General features: G+C 35.9%; 1 protein-coding gene across 2 annotated transcripts in view; it reads left to right on the forward strand.

Moving 5' to 3' along the window:
- Positions 1–7,041: 7,041 nt before the first annotated feature.
- The window catches only part of LOC107653119 (dihydropyrimidinase-related protein 4-like), a 23,451-nt gene continuing 11,721 nt past the window's right edge, over positions 7,042–18,771 (forward strand). The window contains exons 1-6 of one of the 2 annotated variants that reach the window (XM_016439753.1): positions 7,042–7,514; positions 14,732–14,820; positions 15,619–15,803; positions 17,680–17,844; positions 17,982–18,043; positions 18,594–18,674. In XM_016439753.1, the coding sequence (XP_016295239.1) occupies positions 7,170–7,514; positions 14,732–14,820; positions 15,619–15,803; positions 17,680–17,844; positions 17,982–18,043; positions 18,594–18,674 (927 nt within the window). In that variant the 5' untranslated portion in view covers positions 7,042–7,169. Of the gene's footprint in view, positions 7,515–8,435; positions 8,662–14,731; positions 14,821–15,618; positions 15,804–17,679; positions 17,845–17,981; positions 18,044–18,593; positions 18,675–18,771 lie in introns of those variants that run through there. The other variant, XM_016439754.1, reaches the window with a different exon arrangement.

The following is an 18,771-nucleotide window of genomic DNA, read 5'->3' on the forward strand; positions in this document are numbered from 1 at the left end:
ATAAAAAACATATATATATATATATATATATATATATATATATATACAAAAAGAATCCTGGAAAAAAAAAGAAAAGAAAAGTTGGAAAGGAAAAAATGTAAAGAAAAATGTCTGAAGGGTCATGTGACACTGAAGACTGGAGTAGTGATGCTGAAAATTCAGCTTTGCATCACAGGAATAAATGTCATTTTAAAATATATAAAAATAGAAAACAGTTATTTAAAACTGTAATAATATTTCAAAATATTACTATTTTTACTGTATTTTTGATCAAATAAATGCAGCCTTGGTGAGCCTTCAGATGTCACCAGGTTCTAAGTGTAGATGTTGTTTTTGTTTAGCTCACAGGCCTCAAGTGTTCTTCTGTACCAGAGGAGGGTGACACACGTGTCATCAGGGGTCCCAGCCATCTCTTCTGCGCTGATACGAGACTTCAACTCTGTTCACATCAACTCTGGAACATGGACATGGAATACGGTGCTCTCTATCTTGTGAACTAAACCTGTTTTTATCCTCCTGACCTTTTGAACTTTGCTTTGTGTGACCTCTGTGCGTGTGGAATTTAAGGACTCTTAAATTGAAACGCTCTCTCCTTTCCCTGCTAAGCAGGTGGTGCTGGAGGCTGCTTCCCTTTGGAAGCCTGATGGAATGAGAGGTGTTACGTTCAAATCCTTCCTCCCACTGTTTACACTCACTCTGCTTCGGTTCTGGTGGTACAGTGCGTCTGGTGTTTGCGTGGTGGCGCTCGCCCGCTCCTGTGCATTGAGAGAAGTGGAACTGAAAGTTTAATCCTGGAATTAAAATTATGTCTGGTTTTCTAATGTACAGGAGCAGTGTTTCAAATAAATTTCTCAGAGGAAGACTGGAAAACTAAGAGGATGTTTCTGCGTCTTTTTCTGTTCACTGAAAATAAAGCCACACAGAGGATTCTGCGGTGCATACGTGCCTCTGAACAGAAACTCAAGGTAAGGTAAGCTTGATTTGTACTTGCTTTGAATAAGTTTTTTGTTGTGTGCGTAAAGCAATTAAACATTTACATATTTATTATATATTAGTACTTCTGTCATTACAGTAAAGACAGTAATTAAAAGTTATTTTTCTAGATTTCTTTCAAGACTAAGGGTCGGGTAAATAGAAATACATAGGCTGTATATAGTAATACTCTAAAATAACGAATAGCAATAATCACATTTTTAAATAGTAATACTATATATGGTATATAGTACTTTTTATATATAGTACCTTTGTTTAATATATTAATAATAATACATATACTGTGTGTGTGTGTGTGTGTATATATATATATATATATATTAATGTTGTAATATTGTTTATCATAATAATATATAATATTTGTTATATATTTAAATAATTTATATATACTATACATATGTAGATCTTATAAATATGTGTGTATATTATTATTATTATCATCATCATCATCATCATCATCATCATCATTATTTTTATTTGTTGAATGCAAATTCAGTTTATCTGTTTGTCCAAGGGGTTTTATTTTAAAAGGACTCAGATGGTCTTTAATGTCAGCAACAGTTCTGTCGGTAGAGGGCGCTACAGAGCAGTTTATAATTTACAATTATAAGGGTTTTTGACAAATTTGCAACACTATTTTGTAAAGTCCGAGTTGTCAGAATTTCTAGAGAAATATTTTAGTGTCTAGCAGTACATATTAAGAGGTTACTAAAGAAGTTGTAAAGCAATAGTGAGCTGAGTGTTTTTTAAGAGGCTAAACTAATAGAAATTCATCATGTTATGAACCTGCCATGTTGCTGAGCTCATATACTTTCCTGTCTGGTAAAATTCAGCTCTGGCATGGACGAGAGAGAGAGTAAAAGAAGAGAGGAGACAGTGGTAAAATCTAGGTTTTCCGCCTCCGGCTGCTTCTTCCATTTCACTCTGTTACATCTTGCAACTAAGAAATGCCACAGCCTTACAATCAAAGAGAAACCCAGGAAGCAGAAGGCTCCGGAATATGGGCTGCAGCTCACAGATACCCAGGAGTCCTTTGTGTTTTCAAAAATAAGGAAATTAAAATAGATGTCTTTTACAATCACTGCCTTTGAATGTTCTGCTTAACTATAAAACATGCAGGAAAACCCCTTTTTGCTACATGATGTGAATTTAAAAAGAGCATTTGATATGGAAATAAACAGCAAAATTTAGTTTATTCACACGCACTCTCCTACTAAAACTGGTTATGAATGTATGATTGATTGTGTCTGTTTTCACAGTTTCATTGCACAGTAGTTGACGATATTTTATAGATCTGTTTAGATACCATGCGTGTAAGAAGTGGTGAGATCGTCTCTCTGGTCAGGTATGAATGGAAATGAATCATGTATCTGTTATATTAGATGAAATGCAAGCCCTCTTTCCTCAGGCTATTGTTAGACTGCAGCTATTGTGCTTTTATATGATCCATTCCGGCTGTAAAGTGTTTTAACGCATTCACTCCCAGAGGCATTCAGCATATGGGGCAGGAGTCCTCTCCTTTGGGCACATCTTCAAGCCTCCAGATGGACTTTCCCAGATCTCCACATGCACAGATGAGACCAGACACACTGTAAACGACATCTGCAAGCACTTGGTCTATTTAGCATCTGTCTGTTTAGCATGAAATTGCAATACTTTTTCCTAGTACAACCTATAATCACTGATGGATTAGATTAATATATATATATATATATATATATATTGTACAGTATTTACTTATGTACAGTAAATAGTCTATTCCCTACTACTCCTTCAAAATTGATCCAATTCTTTCCAAATTTTGCTCAGATGATCTTTGGACTGAGCTGCACATAAATGACTGAACAGAATTTTTTGACCATTAGTGGAAAAAAAAGTTATGATGCTGTGAACTTAACAAGGTTGACCTGTGATTGGTTCAGAGCCTGTATCTCGGCCAAACTTTGATCAATCAAAACGAAACTTGGTAAACTTTGTCATCACCATGATCTGAGGGCCCATGCCAACGTTGGGAACAGCGCCACCTATGGGTCCTGAGATACCAAAAATGCACATTTTAGCTTATAACTTTTGAACAGTTAGTCAGAAAATTATGATATTTGTGTCTATGGATTCCTTGTGTCATGCCGAATCTGAGGAATTCAATTTTGCCAGGATTGACTGAACAACCTGTCCGCCATTTTGAAATTTGTCATAAATTGCTATGTCTTTTGAACCATTGGACATATCTGCACAAAAATCGATAGGGATCATCAACACCAAGTCCTGGATGTACCTGAGAAGACTGAAGACAGCGCCACTTACTGTTCTAGAGATATAAGGATTCTTGCTAAATGTTGTCCAAATGTTCTTATTTTTATGTCATTTGTTTCCCTTGGTTATGCCGAATCTGACGATGTCTCATTTGTCATTTTCCAAAAGGGTGTCTGTCACCCATATTGAAGTTAATGAAAAACAGTTTTTTTGCTACTCTTCTCACAAATTTAGTTCAATTCTTCCCAAAATTTGCTCATATGATCTTTGGACTGAGCTGCACAGAAATGACTGAACAGAACTTTTTTTACTACTAGTGAAAAGTTATGATTTTGTCAAGTTAACAAGGTCGACCCAAATTGGTTCAGCGACTGTATCTCGGTCAAACTTTGATCAATCAAAACCAAACTTGGTATGCTTCATCAACAACAAGATCTGATGGTCCATGCCAAATTTGGGAACAGCGCCACCTATGGACTGTTACTAAAAATGCACATTTTGGCTTATAACTTTTAAACAGTTAGTCAGAAAATCATAAGCTGCGTTACAATTTACTTAACTTTCTATGTTACGCTGCTTAGAGTGCTTAAGAACTTTTTTTTTGTGAGATCATTCTCACACCTTAACTTCTCTTCTGCAGCCTGTTGGGAGTGTGTCAACTGAGTGGTGCACTCTGCTAAGCCGCAGGCCCTGAACCCAGAAATGTGTTTTTGGTCATTCTCATCTGAACTTCTTTTCGATTTTGAACTTCTGTACTTCTTAACCTATCTGAACCTATCTTATGTACGTTCCATTTCTGCCGTTTTTTCTTCTTCCCGCTCTGCGCTGCGCTACAGCCCTTCTCGGGCTTGGCCCCGGAATTGCTGCTTGCAGCTATATTTATAATTATTATTAGTAGTAGTAGTATTAGTATTAGTATTAATGCTGTTTGAAAATCATGCATGCAATATGGTTTCCTAAAATATAAGGTGCTGACTTGTGAATATGATTTTCATGCAGCACTAATAAATAAAGACTGCTCTGTAACCTATATAACAATTTATTAGTATTATTTTAAATGCATAGTCAGTATGTCAAGATAATGTCACAATTTATGACATGACATTTTTCTATCACTTATACTTTTATATCACAATACATGCAGTTTTCATGACCTCATATTAATTTATATTTATATTTGTACAAATGCTAAAATAATCAAAATATTTGTATTACAAAAGTCTAAGATAGATAGATAGATTTCCCTTATTCATATGAATTTTATCCTTGAGACTTGTTGACTCTTGCTTTTCAAGCCAACCACCCATTAAAAGTAGAGTAAAATTGTCTATTCTACTCCTCTCATGCTTTCTCAGCGCCACCTATGGGTCATGAGATACCAAAAATAGCTATTTTTGCTTATAACTTTTGACCAGTTAGTCAGAAAATGGTGTCTATGGATTCCTTGGGTCATGCCGAATCTGAGGATGTCAATTGTGCCAGGATTAGCTGAACTATGTGTCCGCCATTTTGAAGTTTGACATACATTGCAATATCTTTTGAACCATTGGACATATTTGCACAAAAATCGGTAGGGATCATCAACACCATGTCCTGGAGGTATCTCAGAAGTCTGAAGACAGCGCCACCTACTGTTCCAGAGATATAATGATTCTTGCAAAATGTTGTCCAAATTTTGTTGTTATTTTTATGTCATTTGGTTCCATGGGTTATGCCGATTCTGACGATGTCTCGTTTGTCATTTTCCAAAAGGGTGTCTGTCAGCCATATTGAATTGAATGAAAAAGTTTTTTCGCTACTCCTTCTAGAAATTTTGTTCAATTCTTCCCAAAATTTGCTCATATGATCTTTGGACTGAGCTGCACAGAAATGACTGAACAGAATTTTTTATCTACTAGTGAAAAAAAAGTTATGATGTTGTGAAGTTAACAAGGTCGACCCAAATTGGTTCAGCGACTGTATCTCGGTCAAACTTTGATCAATCAAAACCAAACTTGGTATGCTTCATCAACAACAAGATCTGATGGTCCATGCCAAATTTGGGAACAGCGCCACCTATGGACTGTTACTAAAAATGCACATTTTGGCTTATAACTTTTAAACAGTTAGTCAGAAAATCATAAGCTGCGTTACAATTTACTTAACTTTCTATGTTACGCTGCTTAGAGTGCTTAAGAACTTTTTTTTTGTGAGATCATTCTCACACCTTAACTTCTCTTCTGCAGCCTGTTGGGAGTGTGTCAACTGAGTGGTGCACTCTGCTAAGCCGCAGGCCCTGAACCCAGAAATGTGTTTTTGGTCATTCTCATCTGAACTTCTTTTCGATTTTGAACTTCTGTACTTCTTAACCTATCTGAACCTATCTTATGTACGTTCCATTTCTGCCGTTTTTTCTTCTTCCCGCTCTGCGCTGCGCTACAGCCCTTCTCGGGCTTGGCCCCGGAATTGCTGCTTGCAGCTATATTTATAATTATTATTAGTAGTAGTAGTATTAGTATTAGTATTAATGCTGTTTGAAAATCATGCATGCAATATGGTTTCCTAAAATATAAGGTGCTGACTTGTGAATATGATTTTCATGCAGCACTAATAAATAAAGACTGCTCTGTAACCTATATAACAATTTATTAGTATTATTTTAAATGCATAGTCAGTATGTCAAGATAATGTCACAATTTATGACATGACATTTTTCTATCACTTATACTTTTATATCACAATACATGCAGTTTTCATGACCTCATATTAATTTATATTTATATTTGTACAAATGCTAAAATAATCAAAATATTTGTATTACAAAAGTCTAAGATAGATAGATAGATTTCCCTTATTCATATGAATTTTATCCTTGAGACTTGTTGACTCTTGCTTTTCAAGCCAACCACCCATTAAAAGTAGAGTAAAATTGTCTATTCTACTCCTCTCATGCTTTCTCTTTAGTGAATTAGATTATCTAAAGAGTCAGATTCAGAAACAGGACTTAGTATTGATTCTCTCTGATCGGACTGTTTGTAAAACAATCGATTTACCTTAATCTCGAGGGAGCTCGTGTCTTTGCTAATCCAGTGAGTGGAGGATTTCAGCACCACGCCTCTCTGGACAGCTCCTATAACAGCACCTGTCTCTCTCTCTCAGTGGAAGTGTGGCTTGGCCCCGGAATTGCTGCTTGCAGCTATATTTATAATTATTATTAGTAGTAGTAGTATTAGTATTAGTATTAATGCTGTTTGAAAATCATGCATGCAATATGGTTTCCTAAAATATAAGGTGCTGACTTGTGAATATGATTTTCATGCAGCACTAATAAATAAAGACTGCTCTGTAACCTATATAACAATTTATTAGTATTATTTTAAATGCATAGTCAGTATGTCAAGATAATGTCACAATTTATGACATGACATTTTTCTATCACTTATACTTTTATATCACAATACATGCAGTTTTCATGACCTCATATTAATTTATATTTATATTTGTACAAATGCTAAAATAATCAAAATATTTGTATTACAAAAGTCTAAGATAGATAGATAGATTTCCCTTATTCATATGAATTTTATCCTTGAGACTTGTTGACTCTTGCTTTTCAAGCCAACCACCCATTAAAAGTAGAGTAAAATTGTCTATTCTACTCCTCTCATGCTTTCTCTTTAGTGAATTAGATTATCTAAAGAGTCAGATTCAGAAACAGGACTTAGTATTGATTCTCTCTGATCGGACTGTTTGTAAAACAATCGGTTTACCTTAATCTCGAGGGAGCTCGTGTCTTTGCTAATCCAGTGAGTGGAGGATTTCAGCACCACGCCTCTCTGGACAGCTCCTATAACAGCACCTGTCTCTCTCTCTCAGTGGAAGTGTGTCTCTGGAATACCAGCTCAAAGATTCCTCAAACAGGCTTCCCATTTCACCTGTGAGCCATGGCTGAGAGAAGACTCCTTCCCCAGGAGGATGACCAGGGTTCCCTGCTGTCCAGACTGGGCACCGACAGTCCTAAACCCCGGGTGAAGTTCGGAGGGATGTTCTGCAACATCGAAGGAGCTTTCGAGAACAAGACCTTGAATTTTGAGTCGTACAGCCCCAGTTCTGCCAGGAGAAACCCTCGGGGACGAGTGGACGATCAGAGGGACAATTTCAGCGACACGTCGAGCATGAGTGACTTCAGCAGCGTGAGTCAAACGCAGCCCACCCCGTCCAGCAGCTCACAGGGTCAGACCCTCGTTTACCCCACCGGACCCGGTCGCGCGCAGGACGGGCGACGAGAGGTAATCACTCCAGTTGCAACTATTCTTGTGTGCTAAAGTCTATAGATCATACAACTCTCATTACAGTTTAAAGTATGCTAAGTTGGTAGCTGTTTAATTCCGGTTTACATGTTTGTATCAAAGCTTTATAAAAAAGCAAACTTGTCATAAAAAGATCACAGGAGGCTCAGACACGTTAGTTGTGATTAGTGTGGAAAAACAGTATATTAATTTTGTATATATATATATATATATATGGACTTAAAAAAAAACTGACTAATACTGCGATGGCGTCTACCACATGTATTTTAACCTTTCCGGCTTGAATTCAAAATGAAATGTTTGATTATGATTAAAAATTCAAAATAGCTGTTTGGTTATTTTATAATTTTGATTATTTTATTTTACATTTTATTTGAATACTAGTCTCTTTGTGACGTAATCGTGTATCTTGTTGCCATTTTGTTTGTAGTACTTAAATAGTTCAATAAAAACAATCGCGCATCAGATACATTTACCACTGGGGGAAATCTAGTGAAACACTCAGAAATGTCTAGTAAATTTCACAACCCCAGTTTTTCATAAACATAGTTATGCTGCTTTATTGTAAAGTGAACGATTTTTGACTCCTGTAGTTTCCCACTTGTGACCAAGGATACAATAATTTAATATAGGCCATTATATAAAATATACAGTTTTAAAACGTATTTATTTATTTATTATAACTGGATTCTCCAAATAATAAAACACATACTTTCTTAGCTTACTAGTTATTAAATGAGTTAATTTGTGGAAGTCCAAAAAAAATTTTTTTTTTTAAAGAAAAGGAAGGGAAAAACTGCTCTGTAGGTTCCGCCTCGCCCTGGGTCAGGATGGGGTGTGAATACTAAAGCAGCAGATGGTGAGCAGACACAGACAGAGGGTGGGGGCTCTGGAGGGCTTTTGTCTACAGTGACTATTGAACCCCGGTAATCTCAAACTAAATTACACCCCGAATCCCGACACCCGTCCACGCGCCCGGTCGCTGCGCCTTTATTCTGACGTGAGCGCAGATCTGATCATCATCATCATCATCATCACCATCCCGGCTCGCGTTCTCGAAAATCAGAGCTGCTCCCAGACCGGTGCCATGTCTTTCCAAGGCAAGAAGAACAACCCTCGCGTGACGGTAAGAAATGTTAGCGATTTAAACCCGAGGCACCGGCGAGTGTTTGCTGGCTGCAGTAACGGAGACAGTGATGTTGAGGAGGAGGATGAGGATGGTTTTATTGTGCAGTCAAGGGTGAGCCTCCGCTGTCCTCCAAACACTGCTGAGAAAGCCGGTGAACATTTAAGAGCTGCACTAATGCATGCAACGATGTGACAAATGTAGATGAAAACGCTGCTTCAGTGTTAATGTGTTTAATCTGCCATGGCGGCGGAACCGGTGGCTTATTCCCGGTTTCTCGTGTCCATTGTGTCTTTTATTCATTCATGTCGGCTCATTTCGGTTCCGGTCGGTCTGACGTCTTCATGAATATAAAATACGAATTTTGGCTTATGCGTTCAGTAATAGCGTCGCTGCACCGTTTACGCCGTTTTACGTTTACGTCGCGAGCGTTGCAATCTTTTCTCCGGCCTAGACGTGTGTCTGGGGACCCTGCCCATGAGCCCTGGCCCCTGGCAAGCATTACGGGATGGGACTTTGATTAATGTAAAGGTCTATTTCACAGACTATATATCATTGTATGCCAATGCTACTAACTCATTTGAGCTATAAGAATATGTTTGTTGATGTCAAATATGCTAATAATAGTACAATGAAAGGCCACTAAATTGGCCTCTCCAGCAGCTGTGGTCAGTAATTATAGAAGACAGAGCACCATACAGTAAATGTAACACAAGGCAGTTGAAGTATAATACTGAGGGCAAAAACAGGAATAGTTAAAAAAAAAAAGTAAAACAAATGTGTTGGAAATTTCCTTTCCCCATGAATTACAAGGTGGTTTTACTACACTTTTTTAAATATTAACCCTATTAACACCGTTTATTGCAGTTTTTTTAACCATTCAGTCTTGCATTTAAAGTAATGATTTTGGAATAATATTGAATATTTCATTTTATATGGATTTTTTTGACAGATAGATCAATGGGAATAATTGCATATGTTTATTTGTATTATATCTTTAGTTTGAATTAAAAAGAAACATTAATATGTTGTTTTTTTCTGTTATATAGTATTTCTTACATCAGTGAGTTAAATCGACCCTATTATTTGGCCATAGTTACTTTAAAGTGGTGTCTGATCATAACTGCAACCAAGAATAAAATATATTCTTTTACACTTTTGTTTAATTGTATTTTGTTTTTTTAAATAAACTTTTGTAGGTGTTTTTAAGGGGTATTACATAATTTCATTCATTAATTGCTTTTTGAATATTTTACCATTAATGTTATGTATTAACTTGTTACATGTAATAAAATATTCTGAGTAAGGTAATAAATATTTTAAAATGGATACTAATATAGTATATACTAATTTATACTAAAATACCTTTTTTTACATTATTTTACAGTACATGTATTGTCATACAAAAATAAGGTATGTTAAAGAAAATTAACAGGTTTTCATTGTAGCATTTTTACATTCTTTTACAAATTAAGTATTAAAATACCATTTTTTTTTTACATGTGGAGAGGTCAATATGGCATACTTTTCATAGTTAATTTTATTAAAACAATTTTATATTTAAAACAAAAATTCTTATTTATATGTTCATGACCATGTCAGGTTCCAGTAACGATAATGATGTGTTATTATAGTGTATGCTTTACCAATAACAATGACCCAAAGACAGTAAAAGGGTTAATAAGCAAGGATTCATCCATGTGCACTGCAGGAGTGAGAAAACCCAGAAAAGAGCACTGTTAGTACGGCCAAATTGGATCCAATTCCCTTCCGCACAATTTGGCAATGCAGCCTGACCGCTAGAGTCCCCTGTCTGACCCACATTCAATCCACAGAAACACGCATACTCCGCATGACTTTGATTTGGAAACATCTGCATTAAAAAAAAAAAACATAAAGTGATGCAAATTACTGGGAATAATAATTGCATATTCATGCAATGTTTAATAATACACTCCTATAATTAATTGCTAAAGGCTCTGGATATTCAGTACTGTAAGTTGAAGGGTCGTCCTGGTGTTACACGCTGCATCCCAGACCCCTCGCTGTCTGTCTCGTCTCTCCTCAAGCAACATTGTGGCCCAGAATCGGAAATGCTCGGCAGGGATTTTGGCTGTGCCAATGATGGGCCACCCGTGGAAGTGTCACATTGCATTAAAGTGAAGCTCTGTGGGTTGCACACAACCCCGGCACAGTGAATGTGGTGAAATACCCTTGAGCAGAATTCAAAAAAAGTTTATTTTATTTCTTTCTTTATTTAGCCATGTCTGTTTAGACTTTGTGAGAGTTAGGTTTTGTGCTGTGAGTTGAGGTTGCCAATGTCTAACAGTACCGTGAATGATGTTTCATGCCTGGGTAACCTAACAAGCCCAGTTGCCTGGCATAGATCCATGCCAGGGGTGAGTGAACAGGCATTGGTCTCCTGTAACTGGGATTATCAGAAATGGTGCAAAAAAAGGACAGTGAAAAGTATCAGTCGCTATGAATTCATGCAAACCAGCAGCAGTCATGCGTGGATAATAAAGTAAATAGAAAAGTGTTGTTACAGATGAATGGAGTTGCCTGTTATCTTTCTTTTGTATTCTCTGTCTGGATTCTTAAATGTCTGGTTTTTGAATGATATAATCTCTCTGATTAGCTCCTTAAAGAACGCTGCATATTGCATAGGAGGATTTGCATGCATTATACAGCTCTTTGTGGTTTGAAATCACTCTATATCTACATCCAAAGATCTCTGGAACTGGGTCAGCATGGTTTCAGTGAAATTCAAAGCATTTTAGTTAAATGTAATGATCTTTTGGGTATCTTGATGCTGAATATCTCAAATCCCTGATGGCAGTGATGGCAAACCTGTTAAAGTTAGAACTTTTTTTATTTTCTCATTTTTATGTTCCATGGATGGGTGAGCAGATGATAACAGCATATTCATTTGCAATGAATAATCACTTTGAAGTTAAATCACTTGCAACTTTTGAAATAACACGATGCGCTAAAGTCATTTTTTATGTCTTCTTTTTTCTCGCAAGAAGAACAACCCTCGCGTGACGGTAAGAAATGTTAGCGATTTAAACCCGAGGCACCGGCGAGTGTTTGCTGGCTGCAGTAACGGAGACAGTGATGTTGAGGAGGAGGAGGATGGTTTTATTGTGCAGTCAAGGGTGAGCCTCCGCTGTCCTCCAAACACTGCTGAGAAAGCCGGTGAACATTTAAGAGCTGCACTAATGCATGCAACGATGTGACAAATGTAGATGAAAACGCTGCTTCAGTGTTAATGTGTTTAATCTGCCATGGCGGCGGAACCGGTGGCTTATTCCCGGTTTCTCGTGTCCATTGTGTCTTTTATTCATTCATGTCGGCTCATTTCGGTTCCGGTCGGTCTGACGTCTTCATGAATATAAAATACGAATTTTGGCTTATGCGTTCAGTAATAGCGTCGCTGCACCGTTTACGCCGTTTTACGTTTACGTCGCGAGCGTTGCAATCTTTTCTCCGGCCTAGACGTGTGTCTGGGGACCCTGCCCATGAGCCCTGGCCCCTGGCAAGCATTACGGGATGGGACTTTGATTAATGTAAAGGTCTATTTCACAGACTATATATCATTGTATGCCAATGCTACTAACTCATTTGAGCTATAAGAATATGTTTGTTGATGTCAAATATGCTAATAATAGTACAATGAAAGGCCACTAAATTGGCCTCTCCAGCAGCTGTGGTCAGTAATTATAGAAGACAGAGCACCATACAGTAAATGTAACACAAGGCAGTTGAAGTATAATACTGAGGGCAAAAACAGGAATAGTTAAAAAAAAAAAGTAAAACAAATGTGTTGGAAATTTCCTTTCCCCATGAATTACAAGGTGGTTTTACTACACTTTTTTAAATATTAACCCTATTAACACCGTTTATTGCAGTTTTTTTAACCATTCAGTCTTGCATTTAAAGTAATGATTTTGGAATAATATTGAATATTTCATTTTATATGGATTTTTTTGACAGATAGATCAATGGGAATAATTGCATATGTTTATTTGTATTATATTTTTAGTTTGAATTAAAAAGAAACATTAATGTGTTGTTTTTTTCTGTTATATAGTATTTCTTACATCAGTGAGTTAAATTGACCCTATTATTTGGCCATAGTTACTTTAAAGTGGTGTCTGATCATAACTGCGACCAAGAATAAAATATATTCTTTTACACTTTTGTTTAATTGTATTTTGTTTTTTTAAATAAACTTTTGTAGGTGTTTTTAAGGGGTATTACATAATTTCATTAATTAATTGCTTTTTGAATATTTTACCATTAATGTTATGTATTAACTTGTTACATGTAATAAAATATTCTGAGTAAGGTAATAAATATTTTAAAATGGATACTAATATAGTATATACTAATTTATACTAAAATACCTTTTTTTACATTATTTTACAGTACATGTATTGTCATACAAAAATAAGGTATGTTAAAGAAAATTAACAGGTTTTCATTGTAGCATTTTTACATTCTTTTACAAATTAAGTATTAAAATACCATTTTTTTTTTACATGTGGAGAGGTCAATATGGCATACTTTTCATAGTTAATTTTATTAAAACAATTTTATATTTAAAACAAAAATTCTTATTTATATGTTCATGACCATGTCAGGTTCCAGTAACGATAATGATGTGTTATTATAGTGTATGCTTTACCAATAACAATGACCCAAAGACAGTAAAAGGGTTAATAAGCAAGGATTCATCCATGTGCACTGCAGGAGTGAGAAAACCCAGAAAAGAGCACTGTTAGTACGGCCAAATTGGATCCAATTCCCTTCCGCACAATTTGGCAATGCAGCCTGACCGCTAGAGTCCCCTGTCTGACCCACATTCAATCCACAGAAACACGCATACTCCGCATGACTTTGATTTGGAAACATCTGCATTAAAAAAAAAAAACATAAAGTGATGCAAATTACTGGGAATAATAATTGCATATTCATGCAATGTTTAATAATACACTCCTATAATTAATTGCTAAAGGCTCTGGATATTCAGTACTGTAAGTTGAAGGGTCGTCCTGGTGTTACACGCTGCATCCCAGACCCCTCGCTGTCTGTCTCGTCTCTCCTCAAGCAACATTGTGGCCCAGAATCGGAAATGCTCGGCAGGGATTTTGGCTGTGCCAATGATGGGCCGCCCGTGGAAGTGTCACATTGCATTAAAGTGAAGCTCTGTGGGTTGCACACAACCCCGGCACAGTGAATGTGGTGAAATACCCTTGAGCAGAATTCAAAAAAAGTTTATTTTATTTCTTTCTTTATTTAGCCATGTCTGTTTAGACTTTGTGAGAGTTAGGTTTTGTGCTGTGAGTTGAGGTTGCCAATGTCTAACAGTACCGTGAATGATGTTTCATGCCTGGGTAACCTAACAAGCCCAGTTGCCTGGCATAGATCCATGCCAGGGGTGAGTGAACAGGCATTGGTCTCCTGTAACTGGGATTATCAGAAATGGTGCAAAAAAAGGACAGTGAAAAGTATCAGTCGCTATGAATTCATGCAAACCAGCAGCAGTCATGCGTGGATAATAAAGTAAATAGAAAAGTGTTGTTACAGATGAATGGAGTTGCCTGTTATCTTTCTTTTGTATTCTCTGTCTGGATTCTTAAATGTCTGGTTTTTGAATGATATAATCTCTCTGATTAGCTCCTTAAAGAACGCTGCATATTGCATAGGAGGATTTGCATGCATTATACAGCTCTTTGTGGTTTGAAATCACTCTATATCTACATCCAAAGATCTCTGGAACTGGGTCAGCATGGTTTCAGTGAAATTCAAAGCATTTTAGTTAAATGTAATGATCTTTTGGGTATCTTGATGCTGAATATCTCAAATCCCTGATGGCAGTGATGGCAAACCTGTTAAAGTTAGAACTTTTTTTATTTTCTCATTTTTATGTTCCATGGATGGGTGAGCAGATGATAACAGCATATTCATTTGCAATGAATAATCACTTTGAAGTTAAATCACTTGCAACTTTTGAAATAACACGATGCGCTAAAGTCATTTTTTATGTCTTCTTTTTTCTCCACAGGGTGATAAACTCATTATTAAAGGTGGGAAAATCGTAAATGATGACCAGTCATTTTATGCCGACATTTACATTGAAGATGGAACCATTAAGTAAGATTTCGTTATTTCTAAAATCTACACTTTAGCCACAAAACATTCTAAACTTTACATTAAAAATTAGTTAACCGTTTAAACGTTTATTTTAATTGCAATTAAATCCAGGGTTGCCAGGTCTGCATAACAAAACTGGCCCAAAGGCAAATCAAAAATAGCCAAATGACCCTAGCCTTAATGTTAAGATTTCATTATTTTAAAAATCTGCATGTTAACCATTAAAAACATTCTATACTTTACATTAAAAAGTAGCTTATTTATTTTTATTGCGTTTATAATATATCGAGGGTTGCCAGGTTTACAACAAAATAACCCAAACGAAAAATCAAAAATAGTCCAAAAACATTCTTAACTTTATATTAAAATTAGTTTATATTTTTTTTTATTGATATTAAGTTATACTTGCCTATCCTAAATATCAATACTCAAAACATGCCACATTACATGCTTAAAATACATATTTTACAGTCACTGTTATGCGTTATTTACACTTTAAACATGAAAATCATCAACATCTGTTTTCATTAAAACTCCCCTCAGTTTTATCATTGGTAGAATATAAAATATTTCAATACATGCTTTTCAGTTCAATATAATTTATGCAATATGTCGAAACATTAACCCATGAGGGGGAAATAATCAACCCACATCATCAGTTTAAACGTAGCCCTGAATTTGGCAGCCGTGATTATATAATATATATTTTACATTTCGTTTAGCAGATTCTTTTGTCCAAGGCGATTTGATGAGGGACATCACACGCCGTTTGTATTGATTTATTATTCTGGCACGCAGGCAGATTGGTGAGAACCTCATCGTACCAACTGGTGTGAAGACAGTGGATGCCTACGGGCACATTGTGATCCCGGGAGGCATCGATGTGAACACCTGTCTACAGGCCCCTCACCTGGGCATGACCCCGGCAGACGACTTCTATCATGGCACCAGAGCTGCTCTAGCGGGAGGAACCACCATGATCAGTATGTCATTACATCGACACCTTACAAGGACAGAGGAGAAGAGAGTAGAAGTCTTACTGTTATCAGATCATTCAACTGATAATGGAAATCTAGTGGGGCAGAGAGGAGGGTCTCTGCTAAAAAGTGTGTGTGTGTTGTGCAGTATTAGGGAATAAGAGCTTGTTGGGTCTCATAAAATCAGTTGAATTGGGGTCACAGCGCTGTCACTGTCTGTTCTCTTCTCCTCTGCTCAACTTTCCTCAGATAAGCTGCTGTACTGGAGTCATTTAGGACACAGAAATCATTGGGTTTAAATGCATCATTTCAACCCAGTAGTGAAACACAAAAGAAATCTTGACTTTATGGAGAAGTTTTAAACAATCTGTGTTTGGGTAGTTAACAAATGAACACTAAACATTTTCCCCCTCAAGATTTTTAGGTGATACTGCTTTTATGCAACAGTTCAAGAAACAAGTTATTAAACATAATATACTTGAAAATATATAGCACTTTTCAAAGAAAACGGTTAATCAGACATGTGAATGGTATCTGTAAAAAGACAGAAACCTATTGCTTGTTTAAACAGCAAATGTGGTACATATATACCAGACAAGACATTGTGACCCTGGACCACAAAACCAGTCATAAGGGTCAATTTTTTGCAATTGAGATTTATACATCATCTGAAAGCTGAATAAATAAGATTTCCATTGATGTATTGTTTGTTAGGATAGGACAATATTAGATACAACTATTTGAAAATCTGAGGGTGCAAAAAAATCAAAATATTGAGAAAATCGCCTTTAAAGTTGTCCAAATGAAGTTCTTATCAATGCATATTACTAATCAAAAATTAAGTTTTGATATATTTATGGTTGGAAATTTACAAAATATCTTCATGGAATATGATATTTATGTAATATCCTAATGATTTTTGGCATAAAAGAAAAATCAATCATTTTGACCCATACGATGTATTGTTGGCTATTGCTACAAATATACCTGTGCTACTTATGACTGGTTTTGTGCTCCAGGGTCACATTTGTATTTTTGTTTTTTCACCATCTTGAATCACCTTTTGTCGTATCTTTCTCCTAGTTATCCTGCAGTTTGACAAATACAAAATCCATGCAGTTACTCAATTTTCACAGGGTTTCTGTGGGCCTTAAAAATGTCTTAATTTGCCCTTCCACAAATGAAGGCCTTAAAAAAGGTCTTAAATCAGAGCAAAAAGTCATAAATTCATGGCATTAAATGTTGCATGCATTGCTAAAAATGTATGTCTTCCTCTGTATTTTTGCCTTGTTTTCCATTGCAAATATCTAAACATCCTTAAATCAAGACCCATTTACTTGAGATGCGAAATGAAGATATGTTTTCTGACAAAATGAGCAAAAAAGAACAAGCATCTGTCAGTAGGGTATGAAAACTTATTTTTCTTATCTAAGTGTCTTATTTTATAAAATGAATTAAAATAGAGATGAGTTGGAAGTTGTATTGTCAAACTTTTTCGAAGTCCTTCAATTTTCTATACTTGGTCTTTAAAAAGTCTTACATTTATGCCCATAAAACCCAACCCACAGAATCCTTTATAAGCAGCAGCTTATACAATTACCATGCATAATTATGGAAGTATTAGAAAAAGTTTTTGATGAGTTACAGCATCTCAGACTGCTGTCATTGCTTGAAATATTGTCAGCTACCCGTTTATGACCACAAGCATTTAACACAAGAGTCTTTAATATATATTTTTTAACATATTAAAGGGATAGTTCACCCAGAAATGATAATTCTGTCAGGTTTAATGCAGGTTTAGAACAGCTTGAGGGTGAGTAAATGAGGACAGAGTTGTCATTTTTGAAGCATGTTTTTAATCTGTATGCTCTGCTCATCTTAGTTGACCATGCTGTACCTGAACCGGGAGCTAGTTTACTGGCAGCGTATGACCAGTGGAGGGATATGGCAGACAAGAGGTCGTGCTGTGATTACTCTCTGCACATTGACATCACTCGCTGGCATGATGGGCTGTTTGAGGAGCTGGAGTCTCTGGTCAAAGATAAAGGTGATGTGAGATTTCAGGTGTGACTTTGATATTTTTGCTTTCTGCGTTATTAGGTTTCTTAACCAAACACATTCAGCATTCAGCCTCAAAAATATAAATTACATTATAAAAACACAATTCTTCGTTTTTTGTTTTAGGTGTCAACTCCTTCCTGATCTTTATGGCTTATAAGGACAAGTATCAGAGCTCTGATACACAGGTAAATAAAATGCTAAAAATAAAGAGAATGATGTTTACACTACAGTTCAAAAGCATGAGGCTCACCAAGGCTGCGTTTGTCTGAACAAAAATTCAGTAAAAACAATAATATTGTGAAATATTATTACAATTTAAAATAACCGTTTTCTATTTGGATATCTTTTAAAATGTAATTTATTCCTGTGATGCAAAGCTGAATTTTTTAGCATCATTACTTCAGTCTTCAGTGTCACATGATCCTTCAGAAATCATTCTAATATGCTGCTTTGCTCAAGAAATATTTTTCAGTATTAATGTTAATGATAATGTTGAAAACAGCTGTGCTGCTTAATAATTTTGCGGAAACACAAAATACATTTTTTTTCAGGATTCCAGGATTCCTCGATGAAAAGAAAGTTTAAAAGAACAGAATTTAAAATAGATATTCTTTGTAACAGTATTAATGTTTTTACTGTCACTTTTGATCATTTTAATGCATCCTTGCTGAAAAACCAAACTTTTTAACATTTAGCAATCCTGTTCCCAAGAACTAACACTCTCTGTGTCTGTAGATCTATGAGATGTTTAGTGCCATGAGGGAACTGGGTGCCATCGCACAGGTTCATGCTGAAAACGGTGACATCATTGAGGAGGTTGTTACCATTAATCTACATTACTTCAATTGTTAATGCATTTCACCTACAGTATATTCTTTTACAAAATGTACCAGTTTCTTTCCTTTCTCTATAT

The sequence above is a fragment of the Sinocyclocheilus anshuiensis genome, unplaced genomic scaffold (assembly GCF_001515605.1).
Source record: "Sinocyclocheilus anshuiensis isolate Anshui unplaced genomic scaffold, SAMN03320099.WGS_v1.1 scaffold1328, whole genome shotgun sequence".
In the NCBI taxonomy this organism is placed as follows: Eukaryota; Metazoa; Chordata; class Actinopteri; order Cypriniformes; family Cyprinidae; genus Sinocyclocheilus; species Sinocyclocheilus anshuiensis.